The sequence below is a fragment of the Sciurus carolinensis genome, chromosome 2 (assembly GCF_902686445.1).
Source record: "Sciurus carolinensis chromosome 2, mSciCar1.2, whole genome shotgun sequence".
Classification (NCBI taxonomy): Eukaryota; Metazoa; Chordata; class Mammalia; order Rodentia; family Sciuridae; genus Sciurus; species Sciurus carolinensis.
Genome location: NC_062214.1, coordinates 126,599,728 through 126,611,483, shown reverse-complemented (window position 1 = coordinate 126,611,483; position 11,756 = coordinate 126,599,728). Strand labels below are relative to the sequence as shown.

Below are 11,756 nucleotides of genomic sequence, written 5' to 3'. Positions count from 1 at the left end.
CCCTTGGACAGCCCCTGGGCTTGCGACCCAGCCAGCACCGCCCCTCCTGGTGGCAACTGGCTGGCAATGGCTGAGGAACTACCTACTGTTCGCGGCCCGCCGGGGGCGAGGGGGAGGGAGCCTAAAGGGGGCGGGTCTGAGGGGGGCGGGCCTGGACCTGGGGAGTGAAAGCGAAAGCTGGGGCTAGCAAACCGAGATCTAGCAACTGGAGCAGTATGGCCAAGCCTTGTGGGGTGCGCCTGAGTGGGGAGGCCCGAAAACAGGTAACGGGGTGCCGGAAACCAGGAAGGGGACGGGGATCCCTTCTAATGGAGGCCAAGCTATGTGCTCCCGGGGACCAAGGCCGAGCTAGTGAACTCCCCCAACCTCTCTATAATGCTTTCACTTCTGCACGGGGATTCTCGGATTTCTGCCCTCTCACCACTTTGTACTGAGCAGGGACTTCCAGAGAAAACCGGCTTGTGAAAAAGGCCTCAGCCACAGTGCAGGGCACCCCTTTGGGTTTGGGATCTTACTCTTGACAACTGAAAACCCTTAAACCAACCTCCGGGTACTGCTCTCTTCAGGTGGATATCTTCAGACAAAATCTTTTCCAGGAGGTAAGTGAATTCAAGTGATTTGATCCAGAATCTTAGAGCAATACTTGAGGGTTACAACCTCTCAGCGACCCCCAAATCCACCCTAGTTTTAGTCCCTACTTCTCTTACCAAGTCTTCACCCAAGATGAACTCCTAATTATTGATTTCTACCTTTAATCTGACCCTCTAAGAACTCTTCCCCCACTTCCCTCCCCTCTTTTGATGGGGAGTTAAAGGTATGATCCTCAAAGCAGGAACACCTCAGTCTAAACTTGGTTCTGCCACTTAGAAGCATGGGCAAGTCCCTTCATTTCCAAGACTTCAGTTTCCTCATTCGTAAGTCTCAGACTCAATAATTTCCAAGGGCCTGTCCAGTCTCACTTTTCACACATCTCATTGATGATTTTCTATGGTTCCCCACCCTTGCAATGTAACCCACAGGCTGAGGAATTCCTCTACAGATTCTTGCCACAGAAAATCATATACCTGAGTCAGCTTTTGCACGTGAGTAGTATGCATCCCTTCTGCCCCATCCTATTGCCTCTCCTTTCTGTCCACCCTCTTTAGCTAGCAACTGGGCTCAGCACACAGAGAGCAATTGTGAGTGGTGGATTGAGAGTATCAGAATGGTGTAAGGCCTGATCCTAGATTGCAAAGCAAAGGGCAGATGGAGTGTGTAGAGGGAAGGCTGTGACTCAGGGTGAAGGGAAGAGACTGAGCAGCCACTGACACTGAACTCTGTGTAGGAGGACTCTCTCAATGTGGCTGACCTGACTTCCCTCCGGGCCCCCCTGGACATCCCCATCCCAGACCCCCCACCCAAGGATGATGAGGTGAGGTACCCAGGGTACAGGGGTCAGACTATAAACCCAATTGAGATAATAGCTTTTTGACCTTCGTGACTTTTCTAAAGAAAGCTTCTTTACCCCCTTCTTGCCTTAGATGGAAACAGATAAGCAGGAGAAGAAAGAAGGTAATGGAAGAAGGGGTTACCAGGGAAGGGGGAATGGACCCTGACTACTAGAGGAGAAAGGTCCCAAATCTCTTCTTTCTCACAGTTCCCAAGTGTGGCTTTCTCCCTGGGAACGAGAAGGTCCTGGCCCTGCTTGCTCTAGTTAAGCCAGAAGTTTGGACTCTCAAAGAGAAATGCATTCTGGTAAGCCTGCGAACTAGGAGAGTGGGAAGAAAAAATAAACAGGGTCAGACCCTGATTTCCTTCATAGATGCAAGTTCTTCATTCAGAGACCTAGTCCCAAACAAAGAAACTTCTTCTGTGCTTTGGGTTTAGATACCCTTTGATCTCATTGCTATTATGGTGTCACCCTTGAAATCTGAGACTCTGCTATATCTACCTCTAAAACCTCCAGGTTCTACTGCTGTGTCAGGTACACAGTGGAGATGATAGGATATAGTGAATTGGTTTAAAGGCATGGATCCTAGAGGGAATCTGTGTTCAAATCCTGATTTTCTCAGTTACCTAGTTGATAACCCTAAGTAAGTCACTTAGACGTTCTGTAACTCAGGGAAAAAAAGAAAAAAAAAGATGTTCTGTGACTTCAGTGTTTTATGTGTTAAATGGGTACAATAAGAACATATAAGTTGGTTGTACATAGTGGCTCCTAGGGAGGTTGAGGCAGGATGATCACAAGTTAGAGGCTGGCCTTGGCCACTTAACAAAATTCTCTCTCAAAGTAAAAAGTAAAAAGGGCTGGGGATAGACCTCAGCAACAGAGTGCCCTTGGGTATTATCCACAATATTGAAAACAACCACCACTATACACACTTGTGACAATTAAAAATTAAATGAGATAAATAATTTATAGCACAGTGCCTGACATATAATCAGTGTTCAATTAAATAAAGCTATTATTAGAAAGTGGCATAATAGGAAGAACCTAGTAGGTTTGTTGAATGATTCTTCCTCTTAACATAGGTGATCACTTGGATCCAGCACCTGATCCCTAAGATTGAGGACGGAAATGATTTTGGGGTGGCAATCCAGGTAAGAAAAGGGTGACTGGAGACACAGAGAGAAAGGAAACTTGGGAATGAGACATAGAAGCTATGTATGAACTAGGTGGAGAGGGAGATAATGAAGAAGGGAGAAGATGAAGTGTTTTCTTTGCCTCCTGTGTCACTCACCACAGGAAAAGGTGCTGGAAAGGGTGAATGCTGTGAAGACCAAAGTGGAAGCCTTTCAGACATCCATTTCCAAGTGAGGGCTGCGGCATGAATGACTGCAGGGACATCCCTTTAGCACTGCCAAAACTAGGCAGACCTATCAGGGTGATGGGAGACTCTGGGTAGGGCAAGTGGATCTGAATATATCTCTCTGAACACAGATTGCTGTGTTATATCCTTTGCTTCTGACAGGTACTTCTCAGAACGTGGGGATGCTGTGGCCAAGGCCTCCAAGGAGACCCATGTAGTGAGTGTGCAATCCACCAGTCTTTTAGCTGACTGACTATGTGTGGGACTAGAGGTGGGTGGGAAGAGATACTCCAGGTCTTCTTCATGACTTTCCCAATGTGGAGAATATTAAGCCAAAAAACATTGCTTTAAAAAAAGAAAAAAGTAATAACAAAAAGTAACAAAGAAAAAAACTCTGCCCCTAAAAAATTTAAGGAAAAAAATACAGAAAAAAAGAAAAAGCCTACAATAACTGATTTGGGCTTCAACAACTTTGACATTTTTCCCTCTGTTATCCTGTGGGATACCCTTCCTTGGTGCTGAGTAGGAGTTTAAGTTACCTGTTCCCTATATGAGGAATCAGCCTCCCATGGGACTGACTCAGCTTTGCCTCCCACATCCCAGATGGACTACCGGGCCTTAGTGCATGAACGAGATGAGGCAGCCTATGGGGAGCTCAGGGCCATGGTTCTGGACCTCAGGGCCTTCTATGTGAGTGTGGAATAAAGACTCCTAAGGGAGGTGGATGGATGGGGTGGTGCTGGAGGCTAGAACCTCACTTCTGCCTCTTCTGCTGTTCCTCCAGGCTGAGCTTTATCATATCATCAGCAGCAACCTAGAGAAAATTGTCAACCCAAAGGGTGAAGAGAAACCATCTATGTACTAAGCCCAAGATTAGAAGAAAAATAAATGACCTAAACTGTGTGATTACCTGTGGTGTGCATTTATTGAGTGCTGAAGGTGAATGTGGTGGGAATGGGAAAAGGTGCCAAAAAGACAAAAATGACTTAGATGCTCATCTTCTGAAGAGGTCTTCTTAAAGAACTGGGTGGAAATTGTTATATGCTATGCAGATGTTCCACATTTTGGAATATCACGAGGTTATTCCCTTCCGGTGGTCTTATGAGTGTTTCACAGTAAAGATGACATCTGAATAGAGCCCTTACAGAAATAATCAAGTTTTGGATAGACCCGAAAGCTGTGTGGCTGAGGTCCAGGAATGACAAAAACAATCCTCAGCTTAGAGCAAGCCTGAAAAGAGAATGAGGTTTCCCTGGGAAGGTTCAGGGCGAATAGCTGAACTCCTTAAGGCCTGGGAGAGGGGGAAAGTCCTTCATAGTCATTGTGGTAAAGGAAATGTATTACAGAACATTATGGGAAGAATGATTTGCAAAATCTGTTTTTTGTTGTTGTTGTTTGTTTGTTTTTTGTCCTTTTTGCTCCCTTTCAGCCATTTGCCGTCTTTGTATTTGCCTTCTGATATTCAGCTCTGAAAAGGTGGTAGAGGCAAGAATCCTCTGCTGTGATCTTTGCTATAAACTCCACGGGATCGTGTTTTAACCTAGGGCTTTGTCCTGTCTTAAAATACGGATTAAGAATGCTCCATAGCATTCGACAGTCCTGTATATAATCTCTCTCTCTCTCTCAATATATATATATAATCGAAGTCTACCTGTATGTAATCAATCTCTTTCTCTCTCTCTCACACACACACACACACACACACACACACACACACACACAATTTATAATAGGTGCAAGGCAGTTCGCTTTCTCCCCACCTTCAAAGTTCCACTGTTGCCTGATTGCGGGTGAGCGCTCCATCCATCTGGTTCTGAAGGGATCATTGGGGAGAGAACATATAATCCGAAAAGTCAACCAGCAATCAAGAGCAAAAGTCGGGTAGCCTAACCACAAAGCACGTAGTTTTCTTTCAATTACTTCCGCTTCGCTGGAGGCAAAGGCGGGGCAAGACTTGAGCGCGGTCGCTGATTGGACAAAATGAGGCCCTCTAGACCTATCAAAGAGCGGCATTTGGGCGGGACTCCAGAAGCATGTACAGCCAGTAGCTGGCGCAGTACTAAGTCGGCCGCTAGGGTTCCAGAGAGGCGGAGCTTGGTATGGCGGGATGCAATCCCCACCGCCTTCTGCCGCACGCTGGGGGCGGGCTCTGGACCTAGGTCTCCTGGAATCTACCCGCTGCCTTCCCGACGTGTCAGCATCACGGTCAAATCTAACGGGGCACCGGGAAAGGCCAACCTCGCCTGCGCCGGGTGGAGAATCCGCACTAATCCGGCTTACTGCGTACCAGCAGGTCCCGCTTGCCATGGGGGAGGTGGAAATCTCGGCCCGGGCCTACGTGAAGATGTGCCTGCATGCGGCCCGGTACCCTCACGCTGCGGTCAATGGACTATTGCTGGCGCCAGCGCCGCGGGCTGGAGAATGTCTGTGTCTCACCGATTGTGTGCCCCTTTTCCACAGCCACCTGGCCTTGTCCGTCATGCTGGAGGTCGCCCTCAACCAGGTGCCACCACTGGACATAATATACTCCCAACCCCCGACCCCACGGCTGCCCTCCTAACACCCTTAACTCAAGTCCATGCCCAGCCCCTTGGCAGCAATGCGCACCCACAGAGCCAGCAGCATGGTTTAATTACTGATGGCTCCTTTCCCACGACAGGTGGACGTGTGGGGCACACAGGCCGGTCTCGTGGTGGCTGGGTATTACCATGCCAATGCAGCTCTGGACGACCAGAGGTGAGTGGGGTAGTCAGAGGCAGAAGGCGAAGGATTATGGAGATTGTGGGTGGGATGCAAATGAATTAAGGTCATTCCTTCCATCTTTATCAAACGCTCAGGAGCAGGGTCTGTACATCAGGCACTATGCTGGGTAGTAGAGTGAGGAGAGAAAAAGATAAATAAGACCTACCCTGGAGGGGCTGGGTGGGAAGGACAACTGTGTTTCAGCAAGATAGAGCTGATCTTGCTTTAACTGAGGTGACCCCCAAGTGCTGCAAGAACACAAAGGAACCCTAACCAGCAACTAAGGAAAAAACCCCTTGATATATGTAAATATATATGTGTGTGTGTGTGTGTGTGTGTGTGTGTGTGTGTGTATATATACACATATATATGACTGTATATATATCACATATAAATAAAGTTAGAAATACTGTTTTCTCCCTCACTTAATAAGTATTTCATATCTTTTGATCTCCACACCAAGACCTATTTTAACCCAACAGCTATATTATATGAATATAATTTATTTAATGCCTTACATTAAACTTTGAGGTTGTCTCCACTTTTAGACTGTTCTATTACTACAGTTAATTCTTTATAAATGGAATCTCTTGGTTAGCATATGCTAAATATTACACTTTCCATTTGGATGGGTTATGTTACCCTTGATTTTTGCTCTCACCAGCAGTGTCTGAGCACCTGTTTCCCACAGCACTCAAGCATCAAGCAGTCGTGCATCAAGCATCAAGCAGGCCCGAGCCCCCCAGGCCAGCTACAGGGAAAGTCCACAACTATGCCCACATCTATGAGACCTGGGAAGCCCAGCTCAAATGGATGGGGTCTGCCCACAGTTGGCTCCTCACTCTGATCTTCCCTCTACACAGCCCTGGGCCCCTGGCCTTGAAAATTGCTGGGCGAATTGCAGAATTCTTTCCTGATACAGTACTCATTATGGTGAGGCTTGGGTTTCAAGCGGGGGAGGTGGAGAGAAAGTCAAGAGGGGGATCCTTGAAACTATTACCTGCCGTTCTTTGTCCACCCAGTTGGATAATCAGAAACTGGTTCCTCAGCCTCGAGTGCCTCCAGTCATCGTCCTGGAGAACCAAAGTCTCCGCTGGGTCCCCAAGGACAAGAACTTGTGAGTGCCCCACTCCCTCCACTTCATCTTAGAAACCCAAGGTTCCTGGACCTTCTCTGTCCTTGGTCTTTCCCTAAGCCTTCTTCTCTAGACCCAACTTCTGTTAAGTCAGTGTCTGGCCCCACTGCCCTGCTATTTGACCTCAGTGGGGTTTTCTATTTCAGAGTGATGTGGAGGGACTGGGAAGAGTCACGGCAAATGGTGGGAGCACTACTGGAGGGCCGGGCCCACCAGCACCTTGTGGACTTTGACTGCCACCTTGATGACATCCGGCAGGATTGGACCAACCAGCAGCTGAACACCCAAATTACCCAGTGGGTTGGTCCCACAAATGGAAATGCCTGAGCTAGGACCAGGGGATTCAGGATCCAATAAAGAGACTTGGGTTGGTGAGCAACAGTATGACTATATTTATTGTGCCTGGGAGGCAAAATGAGGAAGAAACCTCAACAGTAGGTAGGTAAGGGAAAGTCTGGAATCCCTGGTAAAAAGCAGGAAGGTCTCTGCTGTACTCATCACAGAATGAGAGAGAAGGCTCTCAATAGATCATTCCCTTTGTTTCTCCTCGGGGCTTCTTGAGCTTCTCAAAATTCTTCAGGATGATGTCATATAACACAGCCTATAGAGCCAGGAAGGAGTGGGTGTCAGTTACAGGCCGTCAGTGGTTCTGCACCCCACTTCTAGCCTTGTGGAGAGGCTGAACTTTTGTCATTCTTCACACTCAGCCTGTAAGGTCAGGGAGTAGATGACCTTGGAAAGGTGTCTGCCTACCCCTGCCCAGCCCTTGCTCACTCACATAAGCATTGCGGATCTCCATGACCATTAGCCGAATGTCCCTATATTCTGCTTCATCCAATTCATGAACCAGCTGTCGATAATCACCCTGTGGAAACTCAGGGTCAGACCTGATTTGAAATGTGTCCTTCCCCCATGCACCCTGACCTGGACATCACCTACCACATGGGGCTGCTTGGCTGCTTTGGTAACTGCATCACCACGCTCAGAGAAATACCTGTGGATAGAAGTACTGTATATGGAGTGGAAGAAGGAGAAGGCCCAGGCCTCTGTCCCAAAACAAAGGCAAAGTGTGCGCAGGGGTGCAGGTGGCTAGTTACTTACTTGGAGATTTGAGTGTGGAAGCCTTCTAGCTTGGTGTGAAGGCTGGTCATCAGCTCAAATACCTTCTCCTAGGGAAAGAAAGCATGGTGTGGGTGTGTATGTGTGGGTGGTGGTGGAAAGAAATATAGGTTACACAGGAAGATTGGGGGTGGGGTGGTGCTCTTACCTGGACAGCCACTCCAAAATTATTCCCATCCTCAATCCGAGGTATCTGTAGCTGCAACCATGTAGTGACCTAGAAGGAGGGATTGTCATCAAAACCACATCAGCCCCCACCCAATCCCAGGTTCCTATCTTTCCTTGCTTCCTTCACTTGCTGTGCCCTCTCCTGCTGAGACCTGGCAAGTGCCATGCCCTCACTGGCAAGGACTGAGAGGACAGGGTTTCACATGAAGTCTGGGGGTAGAAGTGGAAGGGCTCACCAGGTTGAGTTGCTCAATGACATCCTTGATCTCAGGCTTCAGGCGTTGCAGGAGAACCACAATCTTCTCATTGCAGTTCACTGGGCCACAGGGAGGACCTAGAAAGTGAGCAAGGGGTCAGTTACATGACAGCCTGTGTGGAAAGGAATCCTTAGGGAGGAGCTCCTGCAGTGTGGGACCCAACTCTTCACCACATAAATTTTGAGTACCTTTGTCTTCATCTTCCCCTTTCTTCTTCTCATCCTTGTCTTCCTTCTGTAGGGGGAGAGGGGCTCATTGGAGTTAGGACTAAAGCTGATGATTTTCCCCATGGTTAGGACCCTCATCCCAGGTATCACAGCTTGCCTCCTGCTGTTTCTTCCGCTCCTCCTTCTCTTTGTCCTTGACTGGATCAGGTACTGGGATGTCTAAGGGGGCCTTCAAATTGCTCAGGTTGGCTTCATTGAGAGCTGGTTCCTGGATATAGGGTGGGAGGAAGACTGGAGATAGAGTGTCCCTCTCACCTCCTCTCATGGCCCACCAGACTCTCTTCTTGGCCCCCACTCTAGTTTCCTGCCTTGGTACCTTTAAAAATGCATCCAACTCAGAAATCTTCTTGGGAAAATAGCTCCCAAGCAGGTTCTCTGTCTGTGGGGGTGGAGGAGGATGGGGTTCAGAATCAAATGTCCTTCCAAGGCCATGAAGCTGGGCTGACATTGCCCAGCAAGGGATGGCTGAGCAGTAGGAATTGGGCTGCTGATGGGGCAGGTCTTACCTTGGTACACAGGTCTTCACGAAACACATCCACCTGTGGGGCACAGGCAACACTTCAGAAAGGTGGCTTAAGGCCAATGTATTTGGGGACAGTTTACTTAGGGTTGTGTGAGAGATGGCGTGGATCCCTCTAAGGTCACACCCGAAGATGGTGGAAGGGTCCCTATGAGAGTGAACTGGAATAGTGGAGGAAGGGATCTCTGCAGACCTGGATCTGGGAAGGGTGGAGTGGATCCCTGTGAAGCTGGATTTGGGGGATGAGAACATTGCTGGCAGTGAATGGTGAGTGGTTCATGTTAGAACATCCCTGGGATCGCCTGGGCTGTGTAAGAAGGTGTGTAAGAGAGCCCTTTGCCAGTGGGCAGGGACGGATAGTCCTGCGGAGTGGGCTCTGAAGCCCTTCCTAAGGGAAAGACCACGGTGGCAAGGGCAGGTCTGGCACTGTGTGTGTGGCCCGGGGCTCTGGGCCAGCGGACTTCCCCTCCTGTCCTGTTCTCCGCTTCACCTCACCCTACTGAAGTATGGCTTCCTCGCCTCTCCCGGAGCTCAGGTGCTTGGGGCGCGAAGCCCCCACACAGGTAGCGGCTGGGCGGCGGGCCAGGGGCCGGGGGCGGGTCAGGGGAACCCTCAGTCTCTCGGAGCCACGCCTCCCCCGTGGCCGGTGCTCCAACCCGCGGCGCTCACCTTGGCTTGGGCTTCAGGCTGGACCCTGAGCGTGGCCATGGCCGAGCGAGGGGCCTCGCGCCGCACGAGGAGCCAGGAGTGGGCACAGGGAAGGGAAAGCGAAAGCAGCACTCGCTTGCAACCCGCACGGCCTTCCTGGGTACTGGGGAGTGGAGGGACTGGAGGAGGCGGGGACTGCCCGGAGGGGAGGGAAGCGGACCGCGCAAGACGGCAGCCGAGGCCGGGCTCCCCCTAGAGCCCAAGAAGAGCGCTTCATCCCGCTGCCCTGCCTCTCCCTCCTGCGCTGGTTCCCGCCTCCCAAGGCCGGCCTTCCAATCTCGCATCTCCTCCTGCCTCACTGCCAGCCTTCTGCCTCCGCCCCGCCCGCCTCTCCCCGGCCCGGGCCTTCCACCTCTCTTCCTCCCCGGCTCTTTTCTTCCCCTGTTTGGCCTGGAACAATAAACCTTATTTGGTGCTCTTGCATCTTTTCTAAAATGGACTAAAACCTGGCATCTCTTCCCTAGCCTCTCCAGCATGGTCCCCTGGCTACATGGGCACCCTCTGTCCCACCAATCCATACTCAGACATTGGCACCATGCCTACCCAAGCCCCTGTCTGCTCCCCTCGAGACCACTTCTGTAGGGTTCATTCCTGTATAACCCACTCTTGCAGAGCAACGGATTCGTGTCTCATATGAAATCCAAAGGCCTTTCCTTTATGCCCTGACACTTCTCTCCCCTTCAAGTGTACTTTCTGTCCTTCTGTCTCATTCATTACACTTACAAATACTTGGGTTTTTCATTCGTCTGTCAAAGGGCTCATGTTCATTTCTGCCTCATACAATTTGCCCTTGAGAAACCCTTTGCCTGAAACACCCTTCCCCTGGGAGTTGACATTCAGTTAAGCTGCTACCTCTTCAGAGAGATCTTTCTCATCATCCCTTATAAAGTACTTCTCTCCAAATTTCTGTTATATATCAGTGTTTTAATGCCTTCATAGCACTTATTTCTCTGGTATTAGCCAGGGTTTGTTGTTGTTGTTGTTGTTGTGTGTGTGTGGTGTGTTTAAAAGAAGGTAATGTAGTAATTTAAAGGGTTAAGTAACCTGTAAGAAGTCAAATGGGAGACTGGGGTTGTCACTGAGTTATGGAGTGCTTGCCTCACACGTGAGGCACTGGGTTCAATCCTCAGCACCACATACAAATAAATAAATAAGGATATTTGTCCATCTACAACTAAAAAAATTAATAAAAAGAAATGAAATGGTAAATATTTTGGGCTTTCTAGGCCTTGCTTTACTCAATTCTGCCATTGTAACAGGAAAGCAGACTATATAAGTGAATTAGTGTGGCTAGGTTCCAATAAAAATTTATGGACACTGGAATTAGAAATTTATGTAGTTTTCACATGATATGAAATGTTATTCTTTTTTTTTTTTTAGCTACTTAAAATAGAATAACCGGTCAGATGCAGCTAATGTACTTCTGCAATCCCAGCCACTAGGATGAGGCAGGAGGATCATAAATTTGAGGATAGACTCAGCAACTTAGCAAGGCTGTCTTAAAAAGTGAAAGCGGGTGTGTGGTTCAGTGGTAGAGCTGGCCCCTGGGTTCAATCCAATTCCCAGGGAGGTGTGGGAGTAAACCATTCTTTGATCGCTATATAATAACTGGCCACAGGAGGGCAGCAGTTGGTTAATCCCTGGTTTAGGGAACCTCCATTGCCTGGGTTTCTATTCCTGTCTCCTTAGTAGTTGTGAACAGGTAATATAGCCTCTCTGTGCCTGGTTTTTCACAACTGTTAAAAAGAAACACTGCTAACAGAGAAACAAGATGTACCCCATTTTTTTATAATAAAAATTAAAAAAAAGAAACACTACTAAACCTGCCTCATAGTGTTGTTGTGAGGACTAAATGCATTAATTTATATAAAAACTTGTAGACACTTAGAACAGTGGTGTAAGGTAAGCACAGTGAACAGACTTGCTATTATTTTTATTATCTGCCTCTTCCTGTTAATTCATAAGCCCCAAGACACCAGAAACCTTGTCTTATTCACATTACACAGAATTGTGATTGGCTCAGTAAACATTTAAATAAATGAACACAGTGAGATGCCCTGTGAGGAATAGAGAGATAGGAAGTGTTCCTTT

General features: G+C 48.5%; 3 protein-coding genes across 8 annotated transcripts; 2 read left to right on the top strand and 1 right to left on the bottom strand.

Moving 5' to 3' along the window:
- The first annotated feature begins 146 nt into the window (after window positions 1-146).
- Psme2 (proteasome activator subunit 2) lies at window positions 147-3,698 on the top strand. The gene is made up of 11 exons (XM_047539452.1): window positions 147-263; window positions 567-599; window positions 1,020-1,082; window positions 1,325-1,411; window positions 1,521-1,551; window positions 1,637-1,734; window positions 2,512-2,580; window positions 2,726-2,793; window positions 2,952-3,006; window positions 3,393-3,479; window positions 3,574-3,698. Exons 1-11 carry the CDS (start codon window positions 216-218, stop codon window positions 3,652-3,654), a joined length of 720 nt encoding a protein of 239 aa, XP_047395408.1. The 5' UTR covers window positions 147-215; the 3' UTR covers window positions 3,655-3,698.
- Window positions 3,699-4,893: 1,195 nt separating this feature from the next.
- Emc9 (ER membrane protein complex subunit 9) lies at window positions 4,894-7,038 on the top strand. 6 transcript variants are annotated; one of them, XM_047539902.1, is made up of 5 exons: window positions 4,894-5,292; window positions 5,449-5,525; window positions 6,395-6,464; window positions 6,581-6,648; window positions 6,813-7,038. In XM_047539902.1, exons 1-5 carry the CDS (start codon window positions 4,897-4,899, stop codon window positions 6,991-6,993), a joined length of 792 nt encoding a protein of 263 aa, XP_047395858.1. In that variant the 5' UTR covers window positions 4,894-4,896; the 3' UTR covers window positions 6,994-7,038. The 6 variants fall into 6 exon arrangements, with proteins under 6 accessions (XP_047395858.1, XP_047395857.1, XP_047395861.1 ...); XM_047539901.1 differs by having other exon boundaries at window positions 4,897-5,292; window positions 6,554-6,648; XM_047539905.1 differs by having other exon boundaries at window positions 5,009-5,292; window positions 6,223-6,464; window positions 6,554-6,648.
- Psme1 (proteasome activator subunit 1) lies at window positions 7,035-9,791 on the bottom strand. Its single transcript, XM_047539907.1, has 11 exons — window positions 9,627-9,791; window positions 8,944-8,976; window positions 8,754-8,816; window positions 8,535-8,645; window positions 8,399-8,444; window positions 8,190-8,287; window positions 7,934-8,002; window positions 7,768-7,835; window positions 7,606-7,660; window positions 7,445-7,531; window positions 7,035-7,267 (listed from the first exon to the last, which is right to left on the bottom strand). Exons 1-11 carry the CDS (start codon window positions 9,663-9,665, stop codon window positions 7,187-7,189), a joined length of 750 nt encoding a protein of 249 aa, XP_047395863.1. The 5' UTR covers window positions 9,666-9,791; the 3' UTR covers window positions 7,035-7,186.
- Window positions 9,792-11,756: the final 1,965 nt, after the last annotated feature.

What these genes read in the sequence shown, in the direction of transcription:
- Psme2 (XM_047539452.1), top strand. Translation starts at nt 216, where the DNA reads ATGGCCAAGCCTTGTGGGGTGCGCCTGAGTGGGGAGGCCCGAAAACAG. An exon ending in ACCTGAGTCAGCTTTTGCAC is followed by an intron (nt 1,083 to 1,324) that starts GTGAGTAGTATG and finishes AACTCTGTGTAG; the next exon opens with GAGGACTCTCTCAATGTGGC. An exon ending in CCCCACCCAAGGATGATGAG is followed by an intron (nt 1,412 to 1,520) that starts GTGAGGTACCCA and finishes TTCTTGCCTTAG; the next exon opens with ATGGAAACAGATAAGCAGGA.
- Emc9 (XM_047539901.1), top strand. Translation starts at nt 4,897, where the DNA reads ATGCAATCCCCACCGCCTTCTGCCGCACGCTGGGGGCGGGCTCTGGAC. An exon ending in GCAGCTCTGGACGACCAGAG is followed by an intron (nt 5,526 to 6,394) that starts GTGAGTGGGGTA and finishes CCCTCTACACAG; the next exon opens with CCCTGGGCCCCTGGCCTTGA. An exon ending in GTCCCCAAGGACAAGAACTT is followed by an intron (nt 6,649 to 6,812) that starts GTGAGTGCCCCA and finishes TTTCTATTTCAG; the next exon opens with AGTGATGTGGAGGGACTGGG.
- Psme1 (XM_047539907.1), bottom strand. Translation starts at nt 9,665, where the DNA reads ATGGCCACGCTCAGGGTCCAGCCTGAAGCCCAAGCCAAG. An exon ending in AGGGGAAGATGAAGACAAAG is followed by an intron (nt 8,288 to 8,398) that starts GTACTCAAAATT and finishes CTCACTTTCTAG; the next exon opens with GTCCTCCCTGTGGCCCAGTG. An exon ending in TTCCACACTCAAATCTCCAA is followed by an intron (nt 7,661 to 7,767) that starts GTAAGTAACTAG and finishes TTCTATCCACAG; the next exon opens with GTATTTCTCTGAGCGTGGTG.